The following is a 23451-nucleotide window of genomic DNA, read 5'->3' on the forward strand; positions in this document are numbered from 1 at the left end:
AACAAAAGTTCTATGGAAAAATATATTTTAAGACTCAAATGGCTGACTTATCAAACTTTTGAGATAGATCCCAGTTATAAATTAAGGATGGCCTGGATATACCTAATAAACTCAAACATATAAACTCACAATTATATGAACACATAGGAAAAGGAAGAATGAGTTAGCCAATAAGTAAGTTGACAGAAAAAGTAAGTACAGGGACATATTTAGCTGTGTGAAGAGCAGAGAGAAAACCCTGAAAATTTAGGGAGGAAAGTCATTTTTTTTTTACCCTCCTAGGAATAATCACACAAAAAAGTCATAACCTTTTCTGCTCATAAATATTTCCTGCCCCACTAACTACACCCCAAAGTTCAGATCAACAAAGGCAGGTAAGGAACACAAGAGGACAGGACAAGGTGACTAGCTAGAGGAACCCACAGAATGCTAATTTCATACTAAATCTTGCTTGTCTAAATAGATAAAGCAGTTAACGCACCTGGTCAGTGACGTCTGCAGGACTTCCGAATGTATTCAGGTTTTCGATAATGTCCTTGAGATCTTGGGCCATTCGCTTCAGCTGAGCATCTATATTTTCTGCTAATTTGTAACTGAAAAGGCAGGTAAAATAAAGAGATTAACAAGAAATGCTTTCTCTGCTACGTCTTGTTACTGACATACAAAGATGATGCTGCCAGCTGGATTTGCACCAATCCCCCCCCTTCTAAGTAGGTCTCAGTTATGACAAATGACACATTTTTATGTAGGCAGCATTCACAACCTTATAATTAACATAGTCTAAAAAGACTCCATAGGTGAGGCCTTGTATCCATCTTGCCATTTTTATAGTCACCTATTTACTCTCTGGACAACGTTCCAGGGAGCTCTGAAGCAAAGAAACTCTTTTTAGCTCTTATAATAAACTCCTAAGACCCTTAGATACATGGGAAGTTATTTGGTGTTTACCAGTATTCAATAAGTGCTGAGAGGTCTTTAATGATTTTAAATACTAAATTCTCAAAGTAAAACCTTATATATATCCACCATTCAATAAAAGATGTTTTGAGAAATGAGATTAACAATAATTAAAGGCAGATAAACCTGTTACACATTCGCAGCAAATATTAGTTGGCTAAATTCTCAAGAGTTCTACCCAAATTATTTACACACATACATACACACTTACCTAGTCAATAATATGCTTATGAATTAAAGTGGTAAGAGAGTTTTTCAATCTTAATGTGTATAAAGATTAAAGGATTCAATTAGATTTATTCATAGCTAACTATTGCCTTTCCATCCCAAAGTAGTTAAATAAAGGTAATTGGTTGCCTTGATTGTTGAAGATCTTACTAAAGATTCCATCACACTATAAATCTGACTACACAAAAACAACTGGAAAGGAACTAATGTTTCAATTATTCCCTCAAAATACAATTAGGAACCCATGGCCAAAAATGTAACTCTATATGCTTCAAAAAATGGCAGAATGCATAGAAAGCAATGCAAAAAAAAAAAAAAAAAAAAGATTCACAAAGGTGGAAAGACAAAGCCAGAAACAGAACTAAGGTCCATACAGATTAGCTATACTTACCATATTTAATGCGCCTACAACAAAAAGTTAATTTGCAAACCTTTAGAAAATAAGCTCAGTCTTAACTCATGAATAAGCCATTAATAAAGGTAGTCTGATTTGGTCTCAGTCTGGTTTATGTAGCACATTCAGACAAGTTTTCCTAACAACACTTATTATTTGGCCTGATTACCAAATTTCAGTTGCGGAGAGATGAAGTTACAGTGGGAACACTGGTAATGTTATCAACAACAAAAGTGAATCACACACAAATATATTTATCCCAAGACACTGACAAAAATCATTCAATTTTTGAAAGCTATGCAGCCTGCCCCCAGATTAACAAATTGCCTTTAAAATAGCCAATGATTTATCACTGAAGCAATTGCATGAACATTAGGTTTACAAGAGTCAATATAAATAGGAAACCATAAATATCTCACAATACTATGACACCACACACATAAAACTGGTATTTCTAGTTTAAGAAAAAATTTGACAAATAGAAAAACTTTACTGTGGTCATGTATAAGCTTGAGATTAATAAGTGTACACAATGCTATAAAACAAAACTGCCAGAATGATTACTTCATTTTCAAGCATCGTGAAAAGATAAACAGAAAATAGTCAAATAAGTTGAAAAATGGCAACTACAAGAACTTGTCCTTTCCTACCAATTTTTATTCCTTGTCTTTCAATTCTATTTTTTCCCTTTTTTTTTCAGTAGCTAAGTTTTTGCCCCATTGCTTGATCTTTATTCAGTTACTTACGTCTTCCCAGGCTCCGCATCTTCATGCTGCAGATAAGCAGCCCCATTCTGGTCCTTCACAAACTCCTCTAAAGGGGTCAAGAGATCTTCTAGTTCCCTCTGCTGTGACAGGATAAAATCCAATTCTTGTTCCAGCCTGAAAAAACAAGTCAACGGAAGGGCTTATGAAAAGAATTGGGAGTGGCAAAATAAAGTTGAAAAACTAGAGGAAGGGGGAAAAAATGGACAAAGAAATCGATCTTTAATCTTTCAACCTAGAGAGTCTAAGGTTCTACCTTTTCTGATCCAGTTTCACTTTTTCCACTTCTCCATGCAAAGTTGTAATCTATAAATGAAAATAAGGATATGATAATGCAAATATTTGAATTTATATTTAATTTTAAAGCAATATTAATTTTCTTATGCACACTTCAAACATAGGCAATTTACTAAATCAGGGCACTCATTACATAGGAAAAGATTTGTAAGTTGATCATCAAATAGTGGAATAGAAAATTACCACAAAACACAGGTCTATACTCTTGTGTTCATCTGAAAATGTTTGTACAATACACGTAGAATAGTAAGACTATCTTGTTACCTTCTCACCATTCTCAATCAGTGTACGGTCCCAAGCATTGACCTGAGTGGCCTGGTGAAGAAAGTACCTCTCTTGATCCTCTAAATCAAGGCTCCATTTGTTTATCAGACCCTCCAGCTGACCATATGTCATCACAGGAGTTACGATTGCACTAAAAAAGAGGGATGCAAAGGGATACAGGTGTGCTTTTTTAAAAGGGCACATGCACCCCAATGTTTACAGCATCGCTATCGACAACAGCCAAAGTATGGAAAGAGCCCAAATGTCCATTGACAGATGAATGGATATGTATATATATATATATATATATACACACACACACACACACACACACACACACACACATATATATACATACACACACACACATACATATATACACACAATGGAATATTACTCAGCACTCAAAAAGAATGAAACCTTGCCATCTGCAACAGTGTGGGTGGAACTAGAAGGTATTATGCTAAACGAAATTAGAGAAAGACAAATATCATATGACTTCACTCATATGTGGAATTTAAGATACAAGATAGATGATCGTAAGGGAAAAGAAGCAAAAATAATACAAAAGCAGAGAGAGGGACAAAACATAAGAGACTTTTTTAAAATGTTTATTTACTTTTTTTTTTTAATTTTTTTTTCAACGTTTTTATTTATTTTTGGGACAGAGAGAGACAGAGCATGAACGGGGGAGGGGCAGAGAGAGAGGGAGACACAGAATCGGAAACAGGCTCCAGGCTCTGAGCCATCAGCCCAGAGCCCGACGCGGGGCTCGAACTCATGGACCGCGAGATCGTGACCTGGCTGAAGTCGGACGCTTAACCGACTGCACCACCCAGGCGCCCCAAAATGTTTATTTACTTTTGAGAGAGAGAGAGAGAGAGAGAGAGAGAGAGGCGTGAATGGGGCAGGGACAGAGAGAGGGAGACAGAGAATCCAAAGCAGGCTCCAGGCTCCAAGCTGTCAGCACAGAGCCTGACGTGGGGCTTGAAGTCACAGACTGTGAGATCATGACCTGAGCTGAAGTCGGACGCTTAACCGACTGAGCCACCCAGGCGCCCCAAAACATAAGAGATTCTTAAATATAGAGAACAAACTGAGGGTTGGTGGAGGGGTTGTGGGTTGGGGGGATGGGCTAAATGGGTAAGGGGCATTAAGGAAGACGCTTGCTGAGATGAGCACTGGGTGTTATATATAGGGGAGGAATCACTGGATCCTACTCCTGAAATCACTATTGCCCTATATGCTAATTAACTTGGATGTAAATTAAAAGAGAAAAAAAGAGGAAAAAAAGGGGAGCCCATTGTGGAGACAGGCTGAGAGGAAAAGGAGATTTCTTAGCAGAAGAACAAATTAAAGTCCTCAGGAAAATCTAAAAAAAAAAGAGGGATGCAGTATGATCATATGATCATACTTTTAACTGTATTTTTTGAATGAATAACATAGGAGGACTTAGAGAAGAAAAGAGCACATGAGGAGTTTTTCAGACCTGCTCCCCAACAAAATCATCATAGCTGGTAAAGATTATTTTAAAAAACAACCATTCAAAATCTTTGGAAATTATCCTAGAGGAATATGGCAAATTATAAAAGCTCTACTAAGAAATCTACTAAATCTCAGTACGAACAGCTGAAGTCTGTGCCACACCTGCTTCCTTCCTTCCCCCTCAGCTCAGCATGATACAAGCTCCCTTCTGGGTGCATGTGGCCAAAGAGACAGGACTCCCTCTTCCCACAGCTCTTAATCAAAATGATCCATTTCCGGTCTAAGTAGTATCCACAAAACAGAGTAGGGAGCTGATCTTCCATCCTCCATTGGGCAGAACCGAACAGAACCATGATTCCCCTGCCGGGTGGTATCAAATAGGCTAAGCAGGTGGCTGAGTTTCCATCCCATGACTGGTGGAACCAGGCAATGCCTTAATTCTTCTGCTGGGGCAGTGTCAGCAGGGCTAAGCAGAGAGGTAATCATCAATTCTCTGCTCGCCAGAGGCAGGTAGTGTTCTATTCCCTTCCTCTACCAGGGTCCTGTCAGCGAAGGCCAGTGACAAGCTGAATCTAAATACCCACCCAGCAGCAATCAAGACATAATAAAGACAGGGTTAGTTACCATTAGGTTCCCCCACTTGTCACTAGTGTCAGTGAGACTCAATGGGGGGGCTAAACTCTATGCCCACCTGGCATCATCACTGAGAATGAACAAAGTAATGCTAGTCTGCACTCGGCCCCCCTGCTCCCCAGAGCCTGTGTTAGTGAGGCCCAGTAGGGAACTAAGCTTCCATACCAAGCCAGCATCAAGAGGCTGAATGAAATTGGAAGACACAGAATAGTTGATATCCTGCTTCCTCACTCCTTTTGTGTCAGTGACACCCAAAAGGAAGGTGAAATTCTGTCTCCACCCTGCAGCACCTAAGTGGTTAGTCCCCCACTTCCTCTTATTTTGGGGACCCAGCGACCCATTGAGGCAATGAAGTGGTGGGACCCAGTGTTCCACCTTCTTGGGGAATGAGTCAGCAGGGCTGAGGGGGTAGCTGAACTTCCACACCACTCATGTGCATTGAGGCAGTATGAGTCAGCACCCCACTTTCACTGGGGTGGTGTGGGCAGGGTCTAGTAGGAAGCTGAAGATACAAACACACCCAACCCCTGCATTACACCCCAACAAAAGGATTACCTGATTGAAAAAAATTAAAATAGGACCTGGACTCTCCTAACAATGATAGACATAATGTCCAGGATGCAACAGAAAATGGTCTGTCCTACCAAGAACCAGGAAAAATCACAACTCAAGAGAGAAAAGACAGTCCACAGGCACCGACAGCGAGAGGTGTCAGATGTTGGCATTCTCTGAAAAGAATTGTAAAGCAACCATCAAAAAATGCTCCAAACAAGCAATTATGAATTCTCTAGAAACAAAAGAGAGAAAATCTCAGCAAGGAAACTGAAGTTATAAAAAAGCAATTGAATGGAAATTATAGAATTGTAAACTAAAATAAAGGAAATAAAAAGCTCACGTGAAGGGTTTAATAGTAGAGTGAAGACGACCAAGGATAGAATCAGCAAACTTGAGAGTAGGTCAACAGAATTTTCAGAACAGCAAAGAGAAAAGAGACACAAAAATTAAAAAAAAAATCTAAAGAACCCAAAGGACAATAATTAAAGTGGTAACATTTGTATCATTGGAGTATGATAGATTAGAGAGGAAAAGACAGTATGGGACTGAAAAAGTATTCTGTAAAATAAAGATGAAAACTTCCCAAATTTGGCAAATGATATAAATCTACAGATTCAAGATGCTGAGCAAACCCCAAAGTGAATAATACAAAGAAATGTGCACTAAGACACCTAATACTTAAATTTCTGAAACTAAAGATAAAGAAAGAAAAAAATCTTGAAGGTAGCCAGAAACAGCACATTACTTAAAAGGTAATACCAATTCGAATGACAGCAGATTTCTCATCTTAAACCATGGAGGCTAAAAGGAAGTGTCACAACATTTTTCAAGTACAGAAAGAAAAAAAAAAAAAAACTGTTGGCCACAACTTCTCTATCTGGTGAAAATGTCCTTCAGAAATGAAAGGAAAATAAAGATATTCCCTTGCAAGATTTTTTGCCGCTGGCAAACCTACTCTTGAAAATTGGCTAAACTGGGGGCACCTGGGTGGTTCAGTCAGTTGAGCATCCAACTTCAGCTCAGGTCATGATCTCACGGTTTGTGAGTTCGAGCCCCACATCAGCTCTATGCCGACAATGCAGAGCCTGCTTGGGATTCTGTCCCTCTCCTCTCTCTCTCTGCTCCTCCCCCACTCGTGCTTTCTCTCTCTCTCAAAAAATAAATAAATAAATAAATAAATAAACAAAAGAAAAACAAAGAAAAAAGAAAACTGGCTAAACAAACAAAAACAAACAAATGAAAACAGAAGAAGGCTTTGGAACTTCATAAAGGAAAAATTGTCATAATGAACAAAAAGGGTAAATATAAGACTATCCCACTTCTCATGAATTTTAAAAATCATATTTGATGGCTGAAGTAAAAAGTATAACACCACATAATGTGGTGTTCAGTACATGGGGGAAAAACTTGAGACAAATTTAAAAGATAAGAGTAAAGGGAGCTACATGGAATTACCAAAGTGGTAAAATGTCAACATGACTAGACGATTATAAGTTACATATGTATACTGTAACACTTAGAGCAACTACTAAGAAAATTAGACAAAGCAATATACTCAGAAACACTATAAAAATAGAACAAGGGGCGCCTGGGTGGCTCAGTCTGTTAAGGGTCTGACTTCGGCTCAGGTCATGATCTCATGGTTCGTGAGTTCAAGCCCTACTTCAGGCTCTGTGCTGACAGCTCAGAGCCTAGAGCTTGCTTTGGATTCTGTGTCTCCTCTCTCTACCCCTCCCATGCTCATGCTCTGTCTCTCTCTCTCTCTCTCTCTCTCTCAAAAATGAATAAACATTAAAAAAAGAGCAAAATAGAACCCTAAAAAAGGTCTTAATATCCCACAGGGAAATTACAAAACAAAGAAAAACAAAAACAGAAGTAGCAAACAAAAGACAAATAATAAAATGGCAAACTTAAGCCCAAACATACCGATAATTAGCTTAAATGTAAATGTGCTAAATATACCAACAAAAAGGCAGAAATTGGCAGAGTGGATAAAAATTATGACCCATCAATGTGCTATCCACAAGAAACTCGCTTCAAATATAAAGACACAAATAGGCTGAAAGTAAAACGATGGAAAAAGATGTACATGCAAGATTAATTTTAATGGCTATATTAATAACAGATGAAGTCAATTTAGAGCAAAGAAAATGACCAAAGAGGGACATCGCATACTGATAAAGGAACCAAAGCACCAGGGAAGGCCAACAATCCTAAATGTGTAAGGCAACCAACAGCAGAACCTCAAAATACACAAAAGCAAAATTGATAGAGCTAAAGGGAGAAACAGACAAACCCACAATTCCTGTTGAGGACTTTAAAAAGCCACTCTCCAGACTGAAAGGAGCTTTAGAGAGGAGACCTGCAAGGATACAGATCTGAAAATACAACAAAGCAGGATCTAATCATCATACATAAAACACTCCTCCCAATAGCAGAGAAAACAATTTCCAGGTGCCCATGGAACATTTCACCAAAAAAGACTAGATCTTCAGGGTGTGTGGGTGGCTCAGTTGGTTAAGCATCCAACTCTTGGTTTCAGCTCAGGTCATGATCTCATGGTTCATGAGTTCAAGCCTCACCTCAGGATCCTTGTTGACAATGTGGAGCCTGCTTGGGATTCTCTCTCCCCATCTCTCTCTCTGCCCCTCTCCCCACTTGCGTGCATGCATGCATATGCTCTGGCTCTCTCTCTCTTCCTCTCTTTCTCAAAATAAACATTAAAAAAAGAAAGACTGTATCTTCATCATAAAACAAACCTGAATAAATATAAAAGGACTGAAGTCATATAGAGCATGCTCTCCAACTATAATGGAATCAAAACTAGAAAGAAAATAAAATCTCCAAGCACTTGGAAATTAAACAACATACTTCTAAATAATCTATGGGCCAAAGAGTAATTCACAAAGGTAATCTGAAAAGTAGACAGAATTGAATGAAAATAAAAGTAAAACATAATAGAGTATGTGGTACACAGCTAATGCAATGGTGAGGATATTTAGAGCATTTAATGCTTACATTAGGAAAAAAGAAAGGTCTCAAATCAATAATTGTTCATTACTCAAGAAATCAGAAAAAGGGCAATATGAACTCACCACAGAGGGAAAGAAATAATAAATGGTAGATATCAATGAAATTGACAATGAAAACAATAGAGAATAATCAATCAATAAAACAAAAGCTATTTTTTTAATTAAAAAAATTTGTTTAATATTTTTATTTATTTCTGAGAGAGGGAGCGAGCTCGAGTGGGAGAGGGGCAGAGAGACAGGGAGACACAGAATCTGAAGCAGGCTCCAGGCTCTGAGCTGTCAGCACAGAGCCTGACACGGGGCTTGAACTCGTGAACCGTGAGATCATAACCTGAGCCAAAGTCGGATGCTTAACTGACTGAGCCACCCATGTGCCCCCAAAGCTACTTCTTTGGAAAAAGATAAATAAAATTGATAAAAGAAAGGTATCAACATACCAACATAAGAATTGAAAAAGCTATTAAAAGCACAAGAAGGAAATACTACAAACTTCGTACTCATAAATTTGACAACTTAGAAAAACAGACCAAATAAAAACCACACACTACTAAAACTCATGAAAGATGAACAGATAACCTGAGTAGTCCTAAAACCAGTAAAGAAATTAATTTGTAATTTAAAAGCTCCTGCAAAAGAAATATACAGGCCAAGGTTTCACTAAAGAATTCTGCCAAACATTCAATAAACACAATTTGTTACACAATTTTACACAATTCCTTCTATAAAACAGAAGAAGATACTTCTCAGATCATTTTATGTGGCTAGCATAATCCACATATCAAAACCAAAGACAAAATAAAAATGAAAGAAAACAAAACTACAGACCAGTATCTCTCAAGAACTTAATAGAAAAGTCATCAAGCAAAATACTAGCAAACTAATCTAGAAAAGTATAAAAAAGTATAAAAAAGTATAAAAAAATTATACACCATGACCAAGTGGGATTTATCCTACATTTGAAAATCAATCAATGTGGGGCGCCTAGGTGGCTCAGTGGGTTGAGCATCTGACTTCGGCTCAAGTAATGTGAGTTTGAGCCCCGCGTGGGGTACTGTGCTGACAGCTCAGAGCCTGGAGCCTGCTTCTGATTCTGTCTCCCTAGCTCTCTGCTCTGTCTCTCTCTCTCAAAATAAATAAACATTAAAAAAAAATTGAAAATCAATCAATGTCATTCACCATATCATTATGCTAAAGAAGAAAAATCCTAAAATATTGTACCAATTGAGGCAGAGAAAACATTTGACACAAATATGTCCAACTGATTTTTGACAAAGATGTGAAAGCAATTCAGTGGAGGAAGCTGAAGAGTCCCTTTCAACAAATGCTGTTGGAAAAATCGGACATCCACAGACAAAAAAAGAAAATGAACCTTACTCTAAACCTCACACTTTACAGAAAAATTAACGCAAAATGGATCCTGATTTAAATGTAAAACTGTAAAACTTTTAGAAAAAACTGAGAATCTTTGGGATCTAAGGTTAGGCAAAGAGTTCTTAAACTTGATATTAAAACATGGTCCATTAAAGAAAAAACTAGACCTCATCAATAAAAGTTTTTGTTCAGCAAAACTCCTGGTTAAAAAGATGAAAAGGCAAGTTACAGAGTTAGAGAAAATATTTATAAACTACAAATCTGAAAAAAAAACTGAATCTAGAATGTAAAAAAACTCTCAATACTTGAAAATAAAAAAAGAAATTCAAGTAGAAAATGGACAAGACATGACATGAACAGACACATCATCAAAGACAGACATGCTGATGGCAGAGAAACACATGAAAAGATGTTCAACATCACCAGTCGTCAGGGAAATGCAAATTAAAACTGCAACAAGATATTATTTCACATCTATTAGAAGGGCTAAAATAAAAAAATAGTGACAACATCAGATCCTGGTGATAATGCAGACAAGCTGGGTCCCTTACACATTGCTGTTCGGTGTGTAAGATGGCACAGCCACTCCGGAAAAGAACTTGGCAATATATTAAAAACACACACACACACACACACACACACACACACACACACACACACACAACAACCACACCACTCAGTAATTGCACTCTGGGCATTGATCCCAGAGAAATGAGACTTACACTCACAAGAAAAAACCTGTACACAAATGTTCCTCACAGCTTTATTTATAACTGCCAGAAACCGGAAACAACCTAGGTGTCCATCAACAAGTGAATAGTTCAATTATAGTTCATCCACAATACCATGGACTACTTCTCAGAAATAAAAAGGAAGAAAGTACTGATACACATGACAACCTTATCTTAAGGAATTATGACTAGAAAAACAAAACAATCCTTAAAGATCACATAATATACAATTTATTTGTATAACATTTCTTTAAATGTCAAGGTTATAGAAATGGAGAACAGATTCCTCATTGCACAGGGTCACGAAAAGGAGGGGAAGGTAGTGAGTGTGGCTATAAAAGGGCAACAGGAAGGATCCTTGTGCTGATGGAACTGTTCTATACCTTGACTATATCAATGCCAATATCCTGGATGTGATACTGTACCTCTAGCATAGCAAGATGGTATTATCGGGGCATACTAGGTAAAGGACACAAAGAATTTTTTGTATTCTTGCCTAGAGGTACATGTGAATCTACAGTGGTCTCCAAATAAAAATTTAATTTAAAAACCCAAACAAGGGGTGCCTGGGTGGCTCAGTTGGTTAAGCATCCCACTCTTGGTTTTGGCTCTGATCATGATCTCATGGTTTGTGAGTTCGAGCCCCACATTGGGCTCCGTGCTGACAGTGCGGAGCCTGCTCGCGATTCTCTCTTTCTCTCTCCCTTTCTCTCTCTCTGCCCCTCCCCCACTCACTCTGTCTCTCTCTCTCTCTCAAAAATAAATAAACTTTAAAAAAGTAATAAAAAATAGGGGCGCCTGGGTGGCTCAGTCAGTTGAGCATTTGACTTCAGCTCAGGTCATGATCTTGCGGTCCCTGAGTTCGAGCCCCGCGTCGGGCTCTGTGCTGACAGCTCAGAGCCTGGAGCCTGTTTCAGATTCTGTGTCTCCCTCCCTCTCTCTCTGAACTTCCCCCGTTCATGCTCTGTCTCTCTGTCTCAAAAATAAATAAACGTTAAAAAAAATTAAAAAACCCCAAACAGTTAGACAGGGACATGGTATAGATTCTAAGATTATAGGCTCTGGAACTCAACTGGCTGAATTTTAATCCTGGCTCAACCATTATCAAGTGTACAACCAGGGGCAGATTATAAAATTTGTATGTGCTCCAGTTTTCTCATCTATAAAATGGGAACAAAATAGTGCCTACCTCATAGGGTTATTGGGAAGATTAAATGATATGATGTTTGTAAAGCATTGTCACATTGCTAAATATTTAGTAATTGCACAACAAATGTTAGCTATTAGTAATAGTTATAATAGTAATAGTATAGTTAGTAATAGTAATAATAGTATTGTAATGGTAATAAGACAAAGGCAAGCTGTTAATTGTTCAATTTATGAAGCTACAGAAATCCTTTATCTGCTCCTTTGACGGAGTCATTTACCTAAAATTCAAACACTATTCTACAGCTATATAAGCAAACTATACTTTGTACATGATAAATAAAATGAAATTCACACAAATTTTCAAATAAACAGGCTTACTTAACAGTCGAAGTAAAAGGTATGGAATTAATACCGACTGGAACAATGCTATTAATCCCAGCTGATGCCAGTGATCTTAGATTCAAAGTAAAGCCACTGGTGGTTGTGGTAGTCGTAGTGGTAGTAGTGACAGTGGTGGTGGTCGTTGTTGATGCTGTAGCTGGAAAATAAAATGTGTGTTATCAAGAAATGAGAGACTTACTTAGTCCTTGATCATTCAGGATAAAAACTATAGAAGCATTTATTTTTATTTATTAATTTTTTAAATTTTTTATTTTATTTTCAAGAGCAAGAGAGACAGAGCACGAGCAAGGGAAGGCAGAGAGAGGGGGAGACACAGAATCCAAAGCAGGCTCCAGGCTCTGAGCTAGTCTGCAAAGAGCCTGACACGGGGCCCAAAGTCACGAACCTCAAGATCATGACCTGAGCCGAAGTCGAACGCTCAACCGACTGAGCCACCCAGGGGCCCCATTTTTTTATTTTTAAAAAAATTTTTTTATTTATTTTTGAGAGAGAGAGGCACAGAGTGTGAGCAGGGGAGGGGCAGAGAGAGAGGGAGACACAGAATTGGAAGCAGGCTCCAGGCTCCAAGCTGTCAGCACAGAGCCTGACGCAGGGCTCGAACTTGGGAACCACGAGATCATGACCTAGGCCTAAGTTGGACCCTTAGTCAACTGAGCCACACAGGTGCCCCTACAGAAGCATTTTTTTTAAATGTGAATTTGAACTCAAAGTTGTATGGATTTGCACTTAACATTGTTATAATATGAAGTGATATACAGCAGGCCAGATATCTGGGTTAACTCTTCTGCCAAAAATTAAAAATCCTGGATATATTTGTAGAAAAATAAAATTTACAACTTAACCAGACCTGTAACCATTAAAGAAATTGAATCAATCCTCAAAGCTCTTCCCATAAAAAAACCTTCCAGACCCAGATGACTTCGCTGGCAAATTCTACTAAACTTGCAAGGAAAGAATAATTGCAATCTTATACACACTGTACATGTATACTTTTGTTTACTTACATGAATAGATCTGTGTAATTAATTCCTAGAAATGAAATTGCTGGATCAAAGGGTCAGCATGCCGTAAGTTTTAATATATCTTGCCAAACTGCCCAACCGAAAAGATTTTGCCAATTTACATTTCTATCAATAGGGGAGAGCACCTGTTTCTCTACATTACAGCCCATACTAGGCATATATCTTTGCCAGTCTAATAAATAAAAGTCTCTCAAAGTTTCATCTACAGCCCAGACCTCACTTCTATGTGTCTTTTCCTATTGCACCCCTACTAGAATTCCCAGCCCTCTCTAGATGAAATCCTCAATATACTTCATGGCCTAACTCAAATTCTTCCTTCCTGGTATTTGTCACCCACTTCTCTTCCACTCCACCATTATCCCTTAGTTTTCTGAAACTTCTATAGCACTTTTGGTTTTTCCTACACACTGAGCACTTAAAGAACAATTCACAGAAAACTGTGCCTGGTGGGACCTGCAAAGGTCTTCTTTTCTTATTTTTGGTTCTCTGTATTTTCAAATGTTCTCAGTAATTAATAGATGATGCTTCTGTAACAAGAAATTTGTTATAAAAATATATTATAACACATGTACACAATTGTTTGTTTTACATTAGCCCTGCTTTCCCAATTAGCAGTATTTTCAGGTTAGTGGCCGTATTAGATAAATACATAAATCATGGTGCCTGCCAAAATATTCACAGCCTATACTGAGGGGAACTGGCCTACTCTGTTCCTGCTGAGGGGCCAAGCTCAGATATTCCTTCTTTATTCCAAGAATTCTGTCCTTTGCTCCTGATTCAGTCAATTGGGACAAGGGTGGGCATCCGAAGTACGGTATCCATCCCATATACTACTGGCAGCTTATACAAGGGTCTGGCATAGAAAACTCTAGCCAAGCAAGGATAAAATAGGTCAGCATCTCATTTTCAAAAATTTATAACTATGGAAAGAATCAGACTATAGGTAGAAATATGGAAATATTTCCAAAAATATGGAAAGAATGAGACTTTAAGCAGAAATTTGGAAGTATTTCCAAAAGTGTAGAAAAAAATCAGACAATAGGCAGAGGCGGATTGAAAGGACCTACAGAGGTCACACATGAAGTAGAATTAAGGAGTCTGAGCAAGCCAAAATTAAGAATAAGCTAAAATTGGGGTGCCTGAGTGGCTCAGTTAGTTAAGCGTCCAACTTCGGCTCAGGTCACGATCTCGTGGTTCATGAGTTCGAGCCCCGCGTCAGGCTCCATGCTGGCAGCTCAGAGCCTGGAACCTGCTTTGGATTCTGTGTCTCCCTCTCTCTCTCCGCCCTCCCATGCTCGTGCTCTGTCTCCCTCTCTCTCTCAAAAATAAACATTAAAAAATATTAAAAGGATAAGCTAAAATTGTAAGGTAGAAAAAGAGGTAAGGAAACCAATGGAAAGTTTAAAAAAGTAAGGGTAGACTAAGGGAGAAGAGCTGAATTATGTTTATGCAACAGATTCAGGGGGTCCCTAAAAGTTGCCTTTAGAACAACTCTTAAATTCTGATTTCTTTCAAGTTCAGTGCCAGGACAATACCTGTGTTAGATTTCTAAAAGATTCCATTTCCCTTTTGGCCACAAGAAATCTTAAAATAATTTCCCCATTTTTTGTGTTAGCCTTTCTGAGGGTGGAATGAACACCACAAGGAAAGACCATATCCAGTCACAAAGGATCCCTGGGGTCACTTATCACTCCAAACACTTGAGAAGATTACAGACTGGATCCCATGTGGCATTCTTTACAATCATATGTCATCATAATTTTCACCTGAGAATAAAAATCTTATCTGAAAAGAAATCCTTCCCCAGAAATACTGAAACTTAATGACACTATCAAGACCCCTCCTGTATTGATTAGTTCAAACAGAAAAACAGAAAAGCAATTAAGAAAAAGAAAGAGTCCTTTTTATAAAGCTTTTCTTCACCCAAAGATTTTTTTCAAAAAAAAAATAGTAATCTGTTTTGGGGCACCTGGGTGGCTCAGTCGGTGAAGTGTCTGACCTCAGCTCAGGTCATGATCTCACGGTTTGTGGGTTCAAGCCCCACGTCGGGCTCTGTGCTGACAGCCTACTTCGGATTCTTTGTCTCCCTTTTTCTCTGCCCCTTCCCTGCTCATGCTGTCTCTCTCTCTCTCTCAGAAAAAATAAGCATTAAAGAAAGTAATCTGTATTTCCTGACATGGACAGATGTGCAAAGATGATATATAAGAAAAATAATTGTAGGATTATGTGTGTGTGTGCGTAATTATCCCATTTTTGCAAAACAAATAAATTCAATGTGTGTTTGTATGTGTTTGGAAAAAAAGGCTGGAAAGATAACTACCAAACTATCCTTTCTAGAGACAGTGATATATGTACACACACACACACACACACACACACACACACACACACACGCACATATGTGTGTGTGTATGATTTTTATAAAAAGAAAAGCAAGCATCATCACTACCAAAATATCTCCACAAAGATGTTGAGTGATACCTTCAGGAAATTAATACCTGTCAGCCTAAACATAAAAGCATCCTGAGTCACAAAAAAAAATGGTATGATTATTTTAACCTTTTAAGACAGTATTTATCTTTGTTCCTTAGCTTTTATGGTATTTTTAAAAGGTATAAATTAGCTCTGGCATAGAAGATAATACTCAAATGCCAACAGTATTTCAATTCATACACAAAAAAGCAATGGATTTGAGAATGAAAGTTCCATCACAGTCTGATTTTGTAGGTTATGACTTTGGTCTAAACTAAATGCAGACATCTTTACATTATCTGTGTAGTAAAAGGGAAGCACAGTTCTATAAATACTAAGACAGAACTGCCTATCACATTTGTATTTAAATAAATCTCATTCTGATGTTCTTAAAGATGGTTATATAAAATAGTGAAAAGATCCTTTAAAACATCCTACTATCTGATTTTTCTATCCAAACAAACATTTTCCATACAAAAGATAAGACTGATAAAAAGCAAGCTTTCTTGGGGCACCTGGGTGGTTCAGTCAGTTGAGCATCCGACTCTTGGTTTCCGCTCAGGTCATGGTCTCACGGTTCATGGGTTCGAGCCCCATGCTGGGCTCTGTGTGCTGACAGCATGGAGCCTGCTTGGGATTCTCTCTCACTCTCTCTCTCTCTCTCTCTCTGTCCCTCCCCTGCTCATGCTGTGTGCTGGTTTTCTCTCTCTCTCTCTCAAAATTAAAAAAAAAAAACTTAAAAGAGTTATTATTAAAAAAAAGCAAGCTTCTCTTAAAACTTGCTGATTATACCTAGGGCAGAGAATAAATGTCAAATGGCTATAAATTTTCAGACACAGACACTTGAAAGCTGCCCTACAAGGCTGATCTGTGAGGTGATAAGTCTGAGCAAGTAAATATGCTTGGGGAGAAGGAATGGTAAGTAGGGGGAAAAACTAACTCTGGGTTAAGGGTGTCAAGTTGAGACATCTGATGGGGAGATGGGCATATAAGGTAATGGTAGATGCAATGGCAATAAGGGGTGGGTTAGGAGCAAAGGTACCAGTTTGCAGGAAGGAATCTGAGACCTAGCTAGGGAGGGGGTGAGTTATGGCCGGGTCCTCAAAGCACATGCAAATTCATATTTCAGTGACTCTACCCATGGCTGAAAGAATCAGTTCTTTGTTCAGCATTTTAAAGGGGGAAATTATGGGTTATGTTATTTGCAAATACGGTAACTTTTAAAGTTCTCAAGACACACCCTTCACAACTCTTATAGGTTGGCTAGTTGCCTGGTACACAGTAGAAACTCAGGTAGGTATCAGTCATGCAAAAGAATAAATAGATGGTGGACCTCTCTGGTTAGGAATAATTTCTTTAAATTTAAAAGAGATTGACTTTTAATTTATGCCAGGTTTGAAGAAAGAATCGTTCAGCCTCAAGTAAACTTTTTAAAAAAATTTTTTTTGAATGAGCACAAGTGGGGGAGGTGCAGAAAGAGAGTGGGGACAGAGGATCTGAAGCGGGCTCCATGCTGAAAGCAGCGAGCCGGATGTGGGGCTCAAATTCGTGAACTATGAGATCATGACCTGCACCGCAGTTAGATGCTCAACCAACTGAGCCACCCAGGTGCACCTCAAATAAACTTTTAAAATAAGACAAGTAAAAGTTTCCTAAAATGGAGTCTGACTTAAATGGTAGGTTTAAGTAGCAACTGACTCCTAGCCACCCCGCTCACTATAAGGCATCGACTGGCCAAGTTCTCTTCAACCTACAACCTAACTGGCTCCTAACTGGCAGAAATAAATTTAGGATGGAAACTCTTGTAATCAGCTTTAGGATAGGGTCAACTTTAATGCAGGTCAAAACTTAGATTAAGTTCTAGGGAAAAATAACTATCAATCTCAATCTACTGGGTCAATGTAAACACTATGATCAATAATAAAAATTCTTAAATTGAAAAGTTGACAAGAATTTGATAGCAGCTTTAAGTATGGTCATATCAAAGGACTAGTATCATCGGTATCAGATGTCTCACTACACTTTGGCAATCGTCAGTACTGGTGTACCTTTTGCATACTATGATGAAATGATCAAAACTTACTCAGACGATACTAAAAACTACAGAAATCAATGTACTTACTGCTTGTTATACAGCATACTTCCAATGAGCATCCAAACACATCACACACCCCAATAATTCTAAAATCTTACTAGATACAGTATGAGCTCCTCCACCCATTCCAGGAAATTTGAATCCAAATCCCAAAGTTAAACCACCAAATGCTCCATTTGAAGTTGTTGGGGAAACAACTGCAGAAAAGAACATAAAGATTACCTATTACACCTTAATTTAAAAACAGTGAGTAATTTATTTAGGGTCTTTTTCATCTGAAGTGTCCTTTACAAACTTTTGGCTAAACTCCAAAAACCTGTGGCTAATCCATTTACAAGAAATGTTCAGAAAAGGCAAATCTATGGACATAAAATAGATTAGTTATCTGGGGCTGAGAGACCTTATTTGGATGATAGAAATGTTCTAAAACTGGATTACAGTTTTAGTGGTAGTTACACAATTCAGTAATCTTATTAAAATCACTGATTTGCATGCTTAAAATAAGTTAATTTTATATGTAAGTTTTACCTCATTAAAGTTAATTTTACAAACACTATGGTAGAGCTTTCTTTTCATTTTGTAGGCAAGGACATCAAAGACAGGAATGAAAACAAGCCTGTCAAAGGTCAGAGGGCAAGTCTCTGATTGAAAATCAAATTCATGCAACAACTATAAGTTCTAACCTCAGACATGGTCTTATTCACAAAATCTATCGTAGTGGAGAAGGATATTGCTTACACATATCAAAACGCTTCCAGAATCCCAGTCATGTCTCAAAAGTGGAAGTCTACTTGGTAGAAAATACAACTCAGGTGGTAACCAGCAATTTTAACTAATGTTTACCTATGCCAACTTCACAAGAGGGTAGGGATGGCAGACCACTATTTTTCACCCTGAAGTAGGCATGAGCATTTCCTGGCAAGTTTTATTCCTAGGAATGGCGACAATCTTCCTATAACAGGGCTGCGGGGGAGGGGGTGGGGGATGGAGGGCATATTACAGCTAGGGTTACAATAACAAAGTCTAATGATAAATTTCATGGCACTGTGAATATATCTTGAAAGCAGAGTCAGTTTATATGGACCTGTAAAAAAAGAATTACTCAACATTTGTTGTTACTGTACTAATGGAAGATACATAGCAAAGAAGTTGGGGTTACAAGATAATTAATATCCCACTTCTCAGCTCTACACATCCAGATGTTCCTCTTCAAGGAGAGAAGCCACAAGACATCACACGGTGTCAATTAAAACCCCAAACTGGTCCTTTTGTCATCCATCACTTCTGATAGGTAAAGTGTAAGGACCACAAAACTGGTCTATCTGCAGGAATACATTATAGCAAAACTCCAACATTCATTTCCCATTTTATCTTATTCACATGGATAATAAGACTTCTTCTCTTTCAGACATACTTGGCAAAACTCCCATCTTACTATTCCCATTAGCTTCAAGAAGTTGTTTCAAAACATTACAATGTTAATGAATTATATGCTTAAAATTATCACTTTAAGCTGGAATAATCATGTTAACATAAAATTCACAGCTAAAGCCATGACAATTGGGTTCTTAAGCAAAGCTACTATTGATATCAGCAGTTACAGATGGGTTCAAGCATAATGATAATTTACGAGATGCAAGAGATCCATAGCTTATATTGGCAAATTAAGTGAAGTTGCCTGATGCGAAATACCAGGCTTTTCTCTGCAACCAGTAACTTACATGAGAACCCAGAAGCAACAGTGGAGGTAGAAGCATCTGACACTGAAGTAAACAGCATGGTGCTTGAACGAGTAGTGGCGTCAGCAGTCGATGCTGAAGCCGAACCTAAAAATCAAAGTCATGAGCAGAAATATATGTCACTGAGCAATTTTTAAAAAGCAAAATACCATTATAACAAGGTTCATTTATATGGAGAAACTGAAACAGAGCAAGGAAAATCAGATACTCTGAAATCTAATAAATAAAACACAATAACAGCCTGATTAAAAAAAGTAGTTTATTAGTAATACTGAGTACAGCCAGTCTTCTAGCACCATCATAACAAAGAAATTCCACTTTATGGAAGAGGGGGATCCTCCTCCAGAGCTGCAACATAAGAAGTCCTAGGGACCTATATTCCCCAGTGAAACAACCATAACTGGTAAAAAAGAAAAAAATAATAATAATAAAATGTTGAAATCTCGGGAAATTGTCCTACAGGTATACAGCAAACAAAGAACATTTACTCAAGAAAATCTGCTAAGACTCAGTAATACCAGTGAAAGTCTGGCATATGACCCACAATCCACTTCTCTCCATCCCCATCCTCACCCTGAAGGAAGCCACACTCCAGGCAGGAGCTGCCAATAAGACTGGCCCAGACTCCCAAACAAGGGACAAAGCATTTCATTGGGGAGGGCAAGCAGCCAGCATATCACCTCCAACGCAGATTTAATGGGTTGAAGCAGATTTAATGGGCTGAAATTCTTGGCAAGTACAGCCAAGAGTAGAGGGACTCCCTTCCTTAGGTTAGCCCTCATTCATAGGGCAGAGGCTCTACACCAGGCACATCAAGTTGAGAATACTGGAGCCCCATCACCCTTACCCTGACTGCTTTGCCCCAGCTCACTTGCAGGGCTGAGCTTCCACACCTGAAGAGATAAGCAAGATCAGAGGAAACTGTCACTGCACAGCGCCCAAAGCAATGTTTCAAAGATTTTGCCCAAGGGTAAAGGCGGCCCATAAAAAGAGAGTTCCCAAGCTATCCCCAAAAGAATTGACTTTATTTGAAAAAGAATGTGAGGAATTCAAGCCAAAAGATTCTCTCTCTCAAAAAAAAAAAAAAATTTTAATTAAGAGGAAGCAAGTACCTTTATGAGACCAAGATTTAGGCTGTAGACTAGTTAGTTTACCAGAGGTAACTAGGGAAAGAGAAGGTTGAAGAGGCCTCCTCCTGAGATCAGAAGAATTAATCCTCATACATGCTACACCTTGGATGAATCTTGAAAATAGTAACCTAAGTGAAAGGAGCCAGACACAAAAGGCCACATAATACATGATTCCATTTATATGAAATGTCCAGAATAGGCAAATCCATAGACAGAAAGTAGACTAGTGGATGCCAAGAGCTGGGAGGAGGGGGTAATAAGGTCTGACTGCTAATGGGTACCCGGTTTGTTTTGGGGTGATGAAAATATTCTGGAATTACATAGTGGTAATGGTTGCACACTCAATGAATATATTTTAGAAACGTTGAATTGAATACTTTAAAAGGGTGAATTTTAAGATATGTGAATTATACTTCAATTATGCTATAAAAAAAGGATCCTCTCAATAGAAGCAGAAAAAGCATTTGAGAAAATCGAACACAGCTTCATGATGAAAAGGTTCAACAAACTAGGAAGAGAAGGGAATTTCTTTAACATGATAAAGAGCATTCATGAAAAACCCACAGCTAATATCATATTTAATGGTGAAAGACTGCATACTTTCCCACTATCATGAAGAACAAACTAAGGATGTCTGCTTTTACCAACAACACAATGGAAGTTCTAGCCAGGACAATTAGGCAAGAAAACAAAATAAATGGCATCCAGATCAAAAAAAAAAGAAATAGACCTATATCTATTTACAGGTGACATGATCATGATTACAGAAAATTCTAAAGGAACCACAAACAAAATCTATTAGAACAATAAACAAGTTCAGCAAATCTGCAGGAATCAAGATCAACATACAAAAATGAATTACAGGGCACCTGGGTGGCTCAGTCGGTTAAGCATCTGACTTTGGCTCAGGTCATGATCTCATGGTTCATGAGTTCAAGCCCCATGTCAGGCTCTATGCTGCAGACAGCTCAGAGCCTGCAGCCTGTTTCAGATTCAGTGTCTCCCTTCTCTCTCTGCCCTCCCCCACTAACACTCTGTCTCTCTCTCTCAAAAATAAATAAACATTAAAATAATTTTTAAAAAGAAAAATGAATTCCAATTCTATATACTAGCAATGAACAATCCACAAATGAAATTAAGAATGCAATTCCACTTATAATCACTCAAAAAATACTTAGGAACAAATCTAACAAAAGAAGTACAAGACCTATACCCAGGAAAAGATAAAACATCATTGTAAGAAATTAAAGACATCCTAAATAAATGGAAAGATCTCAGGTTTGTGGATCAGAAGATTTAGTATTGTTAAGATGATGTAGTAGACAGAAAAATGGTCCCCAACCATGGCCACATCCTAACACACAGGGCCTACAGACATATTACCTTACGTGACAAAAAGGTCTTTATAGATGTGATTAAGGTTTAGTACCTTGAGATAGGGAGATTATCCTGGATTATCCAGGTAAGCAAAATCTAATGACATAAATCCTTAAAAATAGAGATTATTTCCAGGCTGTGGGCAGTGGGAGATGTGACTACAAAAGAATGGTCAGAAAGATACAAAATTGCTGATCCAAATGGCCATCTAACACATGAAAACAAATTCACTGTCATTAGTCATTGGGGAATTGAAAATCAAAACCACAATGAGATTCCACTTCAAATGGACTAAAATGGCTATAAATCAAAAAGTCAGATAAAATCAAGTGTCGGTGAGGATGAGGAGAAATTGGAAACTTCATACAATGCTGGTGGGAATGTAAAATGGTACAGCCACTCTGGAAAGCTGCCTCCCACTTCTTCAATGTGTTAAGCATAGACTTACCATATGACCCAGGAATTCCTTTCCTAGGTACCTACAAAAAAGAAATGAAAACATATATCCACACAAAAACATGTATGTGAATGTTCATAAGTTTAAAAAGGAAGGCATAGAACACTGTGTATACTATCATTTATGTAGAAAAAATAAAGGTAGAGGGCTAAGAATATATTTTTTTATTTGCTAGCAAATCCATGAATAAATTCTGAAAGGAAATATACAATTACAGTGGTCAGCTGAATCCAGGGAGTAGAGGAGGTGGGGGTAATACAGGGTAGATGGGCGACTATTTATAGTTTTCTTTTTGAACCATTTGCCTGAATATACTACATATTTTTAAATTATACATAAATAAAAGTCCTTTCCCCAACCCAAGAAATACTGTTTACATATTGTCATATTTATCTGCATTTTTTAAATGTTTATGATTTCATTTTCTACCTTTAATTCACCTAGTATTTCTTTTGGTTGATCTTGTTAAAAAAAAAAACCAACAACAAAATTCAACAGAGTAAATCTGAAGATCTAACTGACTTTATTAAATGATTCATGAATCAAGCAGTAGCTCATCTAGCTCGTGGGAATTATACAAAATAATTTTTTTGTTTTTTATACCAAGAAGGGTGCGTCAAGAAAGTTATAAGCAAAAGAAAAGAAAGAATTGTTTCAGGCAGGATCACCTTCTTTTAGGGGGAAGAGCAGGGGATCTTATTATGCAGATGAGCTCATCTTCTTTTGGGGGATGTAGAGGGCCCAAGTGACAGATAACCTCATCAGTGCTTATCAGAAAATTCCTGACTGACCAGTTAAGACTTAATATTTCCGGGGGAGGTTGACACAGCAGTTAGATTAGGTATTAAGCCCTGGCTTATTGATTTGGAGTCTTAACCTAAGTGACACCATTTTGGA

At 37.9% G+C, this 23451-nt stretch overlaps 1 protein-coding gene across 3 annotated transcripts in view; it reads right to left on the reverse strand.

Annotated features, from left to right (window-relative positions):
• The window catches only part of NUP62CL (nucleoporin 62 C-terminal like), a 78035-nt gene that overhangs the window by 27424 nt on the left and 27160 nt on the right, over positions 1 to 23451 (reverse strand). Inside the window, exons 2-8 of one of the 3 annotated variants that reach the window (XM_045471486.1) lie at positions 19573 to 19677; positions 17950 to 18048; positions 12239 to 12398; positions 2905 to 3055; positions 2600 to 2649; positions 2326 to 2460; positions 482 to 593 (exon numbers count right to left, since the gene is read on the reverse strand). In XM_045471486.1, the coding sequence (XP_045327442.1) occupies positions 482 to 593; positions 2326 to 2460; positions 2600 to 2649; positions 2905 to 3055; positions 12239 to 12398; positions 17950 to 18048; positions 19573 to 19630 (765 nt within the window). In that variant the 5' untranslated portion in view covers positions 19631 to 19677. The remainder of the gene's footprint in view (positions 1 to 481; positions 594 to 2325; positions 2461 to 2599; positions 2650 to 2904; positions 3056 to 12238; positions 12399 to 17949; positions 18049 to 19572; positions 19678 to 23451) is intronic. The other 2 variants (XM_045471487.1, XM_045471488.1) reach the window with 2 other exon arrangements.

The sequence above is a fragment of the Leopardus geoffroyi genome, chromosome X, assembly GCF_018350155.1.
Source record: "Leopardus geoffroyi isolate Oge1 chromosome X, O.geoffroyi_Oge1_pat1.0, whole genome shotgun sequence".
Classification (NCBI taxonomy): Eukaryota; Metazoa; Chordata; class Mammalia; order Carnivora; family Felidae; genus Leopardus; species Leopardus geoffroyi.